The following is a 10,748-nucleotide window of genomic DNA, read 5'->3' as shown; positions in this document are numbered from 1 at the left end:
GAGAAATCTCATGCAAATGCACTGGGGCAGGAACATGTCCTTGTGGTCATTGGAGAGTAAGTACTCTGGTGTGCCCTGAGTAGGGTCACTGAGTAGAGGCCAATGATGTGTTCAGATCCTGTAGGCCTGAAAGTTCCTGGAAGTCTTTGAATCTTTTTTTCTGTGTGAGTCAGAGAGTTAGAAGACAGCTTGAGCACAGGAGGATCATAATAGAACTTCCCTTATAAAAAGACTTGTGTTGTAGAAGGCACTATGGATTCTATGATGAGAAGACAATGCCAAAGAGAATCAAGAAAGGCAGTAGAAACTGCAGGGAACCAGTGTTCTGTTCTTGACTAGAGAGGCCAGTCTCATCCCTGGTGTGTCAGTAGTGGAAATGGTGGGGGTGATAGGATCCTAGATCCCTTCTGTGGATTGCCTTCCCAGCACTTCCTAATGGACGGAAGCTGGGGTATAAGAAGGAAGAATCAGTGGTGCACCCCTTATATCAGACTGCAAAATGAGAAGGATGGAGTTGCCCTCAGTGGAGCAGCAGAGGACTCTGGAAAGGGCATATGAGAGAAGGGACATAGCAGGCACTCAGTGTAGACATTGAACTGAGATATATCCTGGAAATGCAGGTGAGGTTGGCACATTGGCAGTAGGATAGAGGGCATCTCCATCCTTCTCCTTAGTCCAGCCTACTGATCTGAGATATTTGGTCTGTGGACAGGATTGAGTGTTTTGTAACAAGCCCACCAGCCATCCTGGTGCTTGGCCAGATAGGGACCACTGAGGTCAGTGATCAGTGTCAGAGTGGGAGGGGTCTTAAATCCACATTTAAATGTGTTTTTCTCTTGAGGAGAAAAGGGATGTATATTGTCAATGACGAGACATAATGTTGAAAGATCATGTTGTTCTCTCTTCCAGGGGTACAGCCAGGTGGAAGATGCAGGTAGTGAAGAAAAAATATCTCTCTGCTGCTCTCTGAAACTGTACCCAGACCCATTTCTTACTTCTTGGAGCAAAGAATGGGATCCATGTTTTTATGACTTAAATATTTAAGTTTTATACAGAACGAGGAATCAAAGATGGCAGAATAGAGGAAGGCTGTACTTTCCACTTGCTCCACAGCTCAGAATAGAAGCAGCAGGAGTTCTGTGTTTCATTGAAGTGGGTGCCTGAGGGAATTCACTAAAGTTCAATATTGGACATCAAGAGACCCAGAAATGCAGGTATTTTTTTTTTTCAAAGAAGAAGCCATACTTTATTGCAGTACAAATTAAGCAGGGTGAGAGCTGGGAGGCTAGCAGCCCACCCTCCAGGTGAGGAAACCAGAGGCGGCATCAACCCTGCCCTCCACAGCCATGGCCCTGCTGGGCGGAGGGAGGGCCATGTCCAGCTAAAGGGTGAGGGGAGTCAAAGAGGTGGTCCATGTGCCTGGAGACAGATGGTGGGCAGAATCACACCCAGTTTTGTTATGAAAAGAATTGCTTTTAGCTTCAAAAATGAAACAGACACCACATCCCTGTCCTGTCCTCCTGTGTGCTGGAAAGTTCTGGAAGCAGCTCTTGCCTACCTGGACACAGACTTGCCCACTGCACTGCAGCTACACCGGAACCATTGGCAGCTGCTGGGCACACACCTGTGATCCAGCTACTGAGTGGCTGAGGCAGGAGAATCACAAGTTCAAGGCCAGCCTGAGCAACTTAGTGAGATCCTGTCCCCAAATGAAAAAGGGCTGGGGATGTAGCTCAGTGGTACAGCACTTGTCTAGCAAGTGAGAAGCCCTGGGTTCCATCCTCAGGACCACAGAACAACACTCCAAGACCATGAAACAAAGGAACGCTAGCACGTGACCACAAATTCCAGAAAAAAATTAGGAAAGAACTAAAATTTTACATTTTCTTCCCATAAGTTAAAAAACAAAATGCCCACACTTTGACTCTGGACCTTAGTGACAACAGCACCTGTCTTGAACTGAGGTCCTCCTTGGAATCATCTTGTTAGCCACGGCAATTTCTCAGCCACTCCTGCCTGGTGCTCTGCCACCCACACTCTTCCTTGAGACCCTCTCCAGAGCACCTCAGCCCATCTCAGAGGGTGGCGAGGTGTCTGGTGAGCAGGTGGGCACTGGTGGGAACTCGAGTAGGCCAACTTTCCAGAGGACAGGCCACTCTCAAACATGAGAAGGGAGAAGCCGGCCCTCCTGCGTGGCCATGGGCAGAGGTCTGCTGGTGGGGGCTGGAGTGTGGCTGGTGGCCAGGGTTTCCCAGGCTTTCTGGGGCATCTGTCACCCTGCTTGGGGGAGCCATGAGGCAAGAGGGCACACTGTGGAAAGAGACCCAACGAGGCCTCATTCTATGCAGAGTTCCCAAACATTTCCCTCAGAGCCCCATTGCTAAGGAACCCTTGTCCCCTAACCTCTGGAAACAGCAGCCCAGGATCCACACTCTCCCGGTGCCAGGAACAAAGCCCTTGATAAAGTTGGGGACTCACTCACGTAGTCAGTGGTGAGGGGTATAGAGGGGGCTGGGGTACCACTTGGCCCCAGTGGTGTCCTCACTGACCCATAGCAGAGACTGTCTCTTATACACATCTCCTAAAAGTCATGCGTGTGAGTTCTTGCTCTGCTCCTCCCACTCCGTGACTCTGAGGACATGACTTCACCTTTTGGGGCCTCAGTTTCCACGGCTATAAAATGGGGTGAGTAATAGTTCGGCTCTGGAGTTGGGCTGTCTGGGTTGGACTTGAACCCTGGCTCTGCCTCTCGGGCAGGTTGCCTAACTTCCCTCTGCCTCGGCCTGCTCATGGGTAAGAGTGACATCACTAATGCAGCGACGGTGAATGAAGTGACGAGTATCAAGTGTGCCTAGCACACGTGCTCATGGAGATGGAAGCCATGATCATTATGTTGTCCTGGCACTGGGGAACCTTGTCCCTCCTGGGTCACAGGCTGTCGGGCCACAGAGCCGGGTCCCCAGGCCGCCTTCCTGGGTGCCAACGCTGTCTCTTGGCACATGGGAGCCAGGAGCCCGTTANGCTTGGGGGAGCCACGAGGCAAGAGGGCACACTGTGGAAAGAGACCCAACGAGGCCTCATTCTATGCAGAGTTCCCAAACATTTCCCTCAGAGCCCCATTTCTAAGGAACCCTTGTCCCCTAACCTCTGGAAACAGCAGCCCAGGATCCACACTCTCCCGGTGCCAGGAACAAAGCCCTTGATAAAGTTGGGGACTGCACTCACGTAGTCAGTGGTGAGGGGTATAGAGGGGGCTGGGGTACCACTTGGCCCCAGTGGTGTCCTCACTGACCCATAGCAGAGAGGAGGACCCTCAATCCCAGTGGGTGATACAGGGACAGGGCCGGGAAGGCAGAGGATTTGGGCTGAGGCTATGACTTGGTCAGGGACTGGAGAAGAGGAGGTGGCAGGTCAGGGTCTTGGCAGGAGGAGCTCAGAGAACTGAGGCCCCAACCTGGCCAGCAAGAACAGGTGGGAGGCCCTAGACAAGGCGGGTGACATGGCAATCGCTGGGCTGGTCCAGAAACAGGGTGCTGAAGACATCGTTGAAGAAGCTGGGGTGGTACCTGCAGGCTCGCTCACAGTCTGGGTTGAAGTTCACCTCCAGGATCTGGGGCTGCATCACCCGCTTTCCATCAGGGCGGCTGTCCCACTTCAGCATGAGGCCAATGGCGTACACGGCCCGGGATGCGGGGTAGTCGCAGAGGCCCTGGGGTGGTGGCTTGGCACATGCCACCTGGAACAGCTCCATGATGGCCCGGAAGATCTCAGCCTGGACACCACTCCAGGGGAACTCTGGGTATTGCTTCTCAAACTCAGGGATGAATTCATTGTAGTGTACCTGCTTCAGCACCACTTCTGGGTCGTAGTTCATGACGGTGAAGTGTTTCTCATAGTCGTCAAGGTCGTCAAGTGAGAAGCCCTGGGTTCCATCCTCAGGACCACAGAACAACACTCCAAGACCATGAAACAAAGGAACGCTAGCACGTGACCACAAATTCCAGAAAAAAATTAGGAAAGAACTAAAATTTTACATTTTCTTCCCATAAGTTAAAAAACAAAATGCCCACACTTTGACTCTGGACCTTAGTGACAACAGCACCTGTCTTGAACTGAGGTCCTCCTTGGAATCATCTTGTTAGCCACGGCAATTTCTCAGCCACTCCTGCCTGGTGCTCTGCCACCCACACTCGTCCTTGAGACCCTCTCCAGAGCACCTCAGCCCATCTCAGAGGGTGGCGAGGTGCCTGGTGAGCAGGTGGGCCCTGGTGGGAACTCGAGTAGGCCAACTTTCCAGAGGACAGGCCACTCTCAAACATGAGAAGGGAGAAGCCGGCCCTCCTGCGTGGCCATGGGCAGAGGTCTGCTGGTGGGGGCTGGAGTGTGGCTGGTGGCCAGGGTTTCCCAGGCTTTCTGGGGCATCTGTCACCCTGCTTGGGGGAGCCATGAGGCAAGAGGGCACACTGTGGAAAGAGACCCAACGAGGCCTCATTCTATGCAGAGTTCCCAAACATTTCCCTCAGAGCCCCATTGCTAAGGAACCCTTGTCCCCTAACCTCTNGCTCCGGCCCCGGCTCGGCTTCCATGGCGCCTCGGCCCGAGCCAGAGCCAGCGCAAATGTGGAGCCGCCGCCCCCGGGCCGGGCCCGCCAGCCAAGCCGCCGCCGCTCCGCCTCCGCTCTCAGGTATTTTGAATAAAGCAAGAAAGAGTACATTGGAGCCAAGCTAAGGAGAAGCCATTCTCAGGTTTCAAGGGGTTGAGTCTAGCTTCCTTATGTCTGCTGTCAGCAGGTTGATTGACATCTAGGAAGTCCATACCCAAAGGGAGAGCAAGAGAAGGGTACACACAAAGTGTTTCCATAGAACATTCTATCCCAAATAGGGCAAAGGGATAATATCACAAAAGAACAGGTGAGCCTAGCTCAGTCCATGGGGTGACACATCTACATCTAAAGATGCATCCTCAAACTTCCAGGACTGGGGCAATGTCCAGGTCACTATGAGATGTAGTGATGGTCAAAGCCTCTCTGCTCTGGGACAGAGAACACGAATCATTCAAAGTGACTTCCCACAAGTGTTGCTAAGCAAATAAAAAATAGAATCAAATTAAACATTAGAAATCAATCAAAATGGCAAGAATTCATACATATCTATCTTCTCTTTATAGGAATTTAAGTGGTCACATCATCCATTGAAATATGGATGCTGTTACAAAGTGTTAAAAAAAATAAGACCTCATTGTATGGTGTCTGTATGACCCTTGACACAGGCAAAAGTATTCAAAGGCAAGTGAAAGAATGGAAAATTATATTCCATGTAAACAGAACCCTAAAGTAAGTAGGACTAGCTACTCATATCCGACTTAGTTGACTTCAAGCCAAAATTACTCAGAAGAGAAAATCTACACTGGTAAAGAGAACAATCCAAACCAAGAGAAAACAGAGTAAATATTTATACTCTAAATGTCAGTGCACCTAATTACATATAATAGATACTGCTTGACCTAAAGACTCAGATAGGCCACCGCAGTATAATAATACTAGGTGGTTTCAACACAATTTTCACATAGATAGGGCATTCAGGTATAAACTCGTAAAAGATTCTTCAGGCCTAAAAATTTATTCATATGTACCCAACAGATATCTTTAGAATATTTCAGCCAACAATAATCAAATTCACGTTACTTTTAGCTGCTCATGGAAGCTTCTCCAAAATGGATCATATATTGCATCAAATAACAAGTCTTAGCAAATAAAAAAAAATAATTCTTTTCATCTTATCAGATCATAATGTAATCAATACAAATCCACAGCAATAAAAACTATAGAAACTATATAAACACACTGAGATTGAGCAATACACTTTGGACATTTTAACAAGTGATAGAAAATATCAGGGGAGAACTTTTAAAAATCAACTGAAAAGAAATATATCACAATCTCTAGGAGACTAAGAAGGCAGCTGTCAGAAGAAAGTTTATGAGTATCAACATTAAAAAATCTCAAATAAGCAATCTCTACATTGAAAATTAACAACACTGAGGAAAAATATTGAGAAGCCAGTAAAAGATGAAAAGCTTTCCCATGTTCATGTATATAAAGAATTAGTATTGCTAAAATGGCCATATTACCAAAAGCAATCTACTGATTCAATGCAGTCCCAATCAAAATTCAATTACATTATTCATAGCAAACAAACAAACAAAAAAACTCCCACAAAGACAGTCCCAAAACTATTCTAAGAAAAAAATTCTGGAAGCATCACAATACCTGTCTTCAAATTATACTCCAAACCTATAGTAACAAAAACTGCATGGTACTGAAATAAGAATAGATGCATAGATCAATGCAACCGAATAGAATATAGAGAGACAAATCCAGACAGATGTTGTCTGTCATCTGATCTTTGACAAAAGCACCAAAAACATACATGAAAGAAATAACAGCCTTTTAAATAAATGGTGTTGGGAAAAACGAATATCCAAGGTAGAAGAATGAAAGAACATTTCAATATCTCACCCTGTACAAAAGTCAATTTGAAATGGAAATAAGACCCAGGAATTACAACAAAAACTTTGAAATTGCTAGAAGAAAACAGGGTAAAACTCTTCCATATAAGCAAAGAGAATGACTTTCTCTATAGGATTCCTAAAGCTCAGGGTATAATACCAAGAATTAATAAAATGTATGGCATCAAAGTGAGAAGGTTCTGAACAGCAAAGGAAATTATTCAAACCATAAAGAGAGAGCCTACAGAATGAGAGAAAATCTTTGCCAGATACTCTTCCAACAAGATAAGTATTCAGAATATATAAAGAAATAAAAAACTTAACACCAAAACCAAAACCAAACCAAACCAAAACAAAACAAAAAAAACCCCATCAATAAATGGTTAAATGAGCCAGGCTTGGTGGTACAAGACAGTAATCCCATGGCTCTGATGCTAGGCAGGATTGTGAGTTCAAACCCAGCCTCAGCAACTTATCAAGGCCCTAAGCAACACATTGAGACCTTATCTGTAAATAAAATATTTTAAAACGGGTGGGGATGAGGCTCAGTGCTTAAGTGTCTCTGGGTTCAATCCCTGGTACCACACCCCCAAAAGCTAAATGAACCAAATAAATACTTCTCAAAGGAAGAAATACAAATGGCTTTTAAAAATGTTCAACATCTTTTGCTACAGGGATTTGCATTCAGGAAAATAAAAATCAATACTACGCTGAAATCTTGTCTTAATCTAGTAAGAATGATAGTCATCAAGAATACAAATAATAATAATACTGATGAGGTTGTGGAAAAAAGATTTATTCAGTGTCAGTGGGACTGTAAATTAGTACAACCACTATGGAAATCAGTATGGAGGCTGATTCAAAAGTCCAGGAATGGAACCAACATAATACTCAGTTATGCTACTCTTTATGATTTATCCAAAAGAATTAAAGGGAACATACTATAGTAACACATGCATATCACTGTTCATTACAGCACAATTCACAATAGACAAATTATGGAGCCACGCTAGATGCCTGCCAATAGATGAATGGATGAAGAAAATGTGGTATATACACAAAATGGTGTTTTATTCAGCCACAAAGAAGAATGAATTATGCCATTTGCAGGGGAATGAATGGAACTTGAGAAGTTTGTTAAGTCAAAATGCCACACTCAGAAGGGATGGGAAAGTAATGGAATTAGAATGGAGACCAGTAGAGGAAGGAAAGTGACTAGTGGGAGAGTGGAGGTAAGAGAATGATGAGTTACTAAGAAATGAAATTGACCAAATTAAATTGTGCACATATATGAATATGTAATAAGGAATACCACTCATTGTTTAACTGTACATTTTTAAAATGAAATTTTAAAATAATAAAGATTGCATTCAGGAAAATGCAAATCAAAACTGTACATATATATACAAGTACAAACGCAAAATGCTGAAAGCTAATTTCATTTTGAGGAGGGTCACAAGGATTACTGCTCTCCAGACCCATTTCCCTCATTCCATTGTGGGATAGTGGTTCAATTTCCCCTAAATAGTCAGCATCCATCATTTCAGCCAGCACAGTAAGTCTGTTGATTGGCTGTTGGTTTGGCCTAACTTTCAGTTCAATGTGTCTTGTGGTGGCAGTATTCCTGCCTGTGGATGTTAGAACTCAAGCCAGCAAAACACAAAGGAACTGGTACAGGAAGCATAAATTTTGCCAATAAGTCCCTAGAGGCAAGAGAGCATGTGGCCACTTCATTTCCAATTTGATTCCTGGCCTGAGAGAAATAGCACTATATATTGGACAATGATTCAGAGCATACTCAAGCTTATGGAAAACCTTGCCCTCGCCCTGCAAGGTAGTGCAAGCTTGTTAGCACTGTAACTGACTTCAAAAAACCCTTCCACCATTCTACCAAGACACCTGCTTCAGGATGGTGGGAAGCATGGTAAGACATTCATGAGCACCAACCCATTGCTTTACTTCTTTGGATGTGAAGTAACTTCCTTGATCAGAAGCAATGCCGTGTGGAACATCACGATGATGCCAAAGGTATTCTGTAACCCACAGACAAAATTTTGGCAAAAGCATTGCCTGTAGGGAAGGTAAATCCATAGAGGGTAATTGTCTATTCCAATAAGAAGAAAACACTGCTGCTTCAGGGATGGTAGCTGTCCAGTGTAATTGACTTGCCATAGATAGCTTCTATTCACCAAGGGAAATGGTATTCCATATGGGGAATCAGAGTTGTTCCTGCTGTTGGCAGCCTGACTACAACCAACTTGGCCTTGGAAAGCAAAAGTAAGTCCTTGTTGCTGAGCTCATGCAAAACCTCCAGCCATGGTACCATGACCACATATATTAGTAGCCCAGTGGGCAATAGGAAGAGTGGCTGGGGAAAGAGGATGTCTGGAATCTATAAAATTATGTACCCCATCCACTTCACTGTTAAAGTCTTCCTCTACTGAATTCACCCCTTTCCTGAAAGTTCCTTGTCACTAAATTACTATAATGTTCCTTCCAAATCCATTAGCAAATCCATTGGTCACAAGAATTGATATATAATTGCACATTTGGCCTTTTTCTCTAGAAGACAAGTTAACAGCCCACTCTCCTGCTTCAAATTCTGACTACTGGGAGGGTGCCATCCATCAGGATCATTCAGGGATGTCCCAGGAACAGAATGCAGTATGGCAGCTGTACACTTGTGCATGCTGTCTGCATATCATGTAGAACCATATGTCAATCGGGACCAGGATTTCTCTTTCTCTGTCACTTGGGCATAGGGATATGAGACCAAAGGTACAGATTGGGAGAAGAGGTAGTAGAGCAGCAGTGATAGGCATGGATATCTGGGGTACTTCTTCATGTATTTGACTTCTGCCTTCAGAGCCTGCTCAGGCCTGAACTCATATACACCACTAGCTTGTAACACTGGAATGCTCCTATGTACACACAAGTTTACAACTTGTTGAGTCAGATAAATGTAGCACATGATGGACAGCTCAGATCATATGGTAACTTGGTTGCCAAGATTAACTGTTCAGTCTCAGTGGCAGAGGCTGCTAGTGGAAAGCCAATTTCAATTTCTCAAATGGAAAGAAGTTACCTGTGGATATAGCAGGGTTTTGCTCCAAAATCTTAAGGGACCTGCATATCAATTCACCTAGTGGGGCTGATAGAGGTTCTAGACAGCATCTGTACCTGCCACTGGCACAGCAGCCTGCATCTATTGTAGAGCTTTCTATTGTTCTGAGCCCAACTCAAAAGTAGGAGCTTTTCAGTTCACTCAGTAAATGGCCTAGAGTAGCACTGCCACATGAAGAATGTTCTGCCTCCAAAATTCAGAGACCTACTAGGCATTGTGCCTCCTTAATATTTATAGAAGGGGTCAGATGCAATGACTCCTCCCTCACTTTAGAAGGAATATCTTTCCATTACTCCTAACATTGGATTTCTATTTTAATGAGGTAGAAGACCCTAAATTTTGTCAAATATGTTTTTTTCCCCTGTAACATGCAAGTGTCTTACTACTTCTCAGTCCCTAGATCCAATCAGCATAATATCATCAATACAACAGAAAATCATGGCTTCTTCTGAAAGGGAAAGCAATTAAAACCCTAAGGGGATAGGTCAGAGAGTTTGTGCCTATAAATCAACCAACTCAGGGAGCTAAGGCAGGAGGATTGCAAGTTCAAGGTGAGCTTGGGTAATATAGCAAAACTCGTTGTCAAGAAAAAGATTCTTCTGAACCAAATTATGACACAGGTCTTAGGAGTTGATATCTTTTGGAATGAGATAGCAAATGTGCCCTCTTCACTAAAGTATCTCTGAAAGCAAAGAAGAAAACTCCTGTTCTTCCCAAATCCAAAGTCAAGGCTTTGAAGACCAGGAAAGCAGTACTAAAAGGCATCCAGAGTCACAAAACAAATAAATACAAGGGTTGGGGGTGTAGCTCAGAGGTAGAATGCAGGCTTAGTATGTGTAAAGCCTGGGTTTAATCCCTAGCACCAAGAAAGAAAGATCCACCCATGACCGATCTTCCAATGGACCCTTCATTGCTGCTCTGGAGGTAGCTCAAATATCCTATCTGAGGTACATGCTCAACTGCTCCTAATTGTGTTGCTTTGGATGTTGCCAACAGAATGTGGATCATTAAACTCCATCCAGCTGGATAATTCTAAATACAATTTTTTTCATTATAAAGGAGAGAGAGAGAGAGAGAGAGAGAGAGAGAGAGAGAGAGAGAGAGAGAGAGAGAATAT

The 10,748-nt window shown here is 44.6% G+C and overlaps 1 protein-coding gene across 1 annotated transcript; it reads right to left on the bottom strand.

Moving 5' to 3' along the window:
* Nucleotides 1–3,027: 3,027 nt before the first annotated feature.
* On the bottom strand, nt 3,028–4,714 carry LOC125617508 (tubulin--tyrosine ligase-like protein 12). Its single transcript, XM_048805711.1, has 3 exons — nt 4,557–4,714; nt 3,442–3,980; nt 3,028–3,365 (listed from the first exon to the last, which is right to left on the bottom strand). The coding sequence occupies exons 1-2, from the start codon at nt 4,712–4,714 to the stop codon at nt 3,482–3,484; spliced, it is 657 nt and encodes a 218-aa protein (XP_048661668.1). The 3' UTR covers nt 3,028–3,365; nt 3,442–3,481.
* Between the last annotated feature and the right edge of the window lie 6,034 nt (nt 4,715–10,748).

This window comes from Marmota marmota, unplaced genomic scaffold, assembly GCF_001458135.2.
Source record: "Marmota marmota marmota unplaced genomic scaffold, marMar, whole genome shotgun sequence".
Classification (NCBI taxonomy): Eukaryota; Metazoa; Chordata; class Mammalia; order Rodentia; family Sciuridae; genus Marmota; species Marmota marmota.
This window is presented reverse-complemented; position numbering and strand designations above follow the sequence as displayed.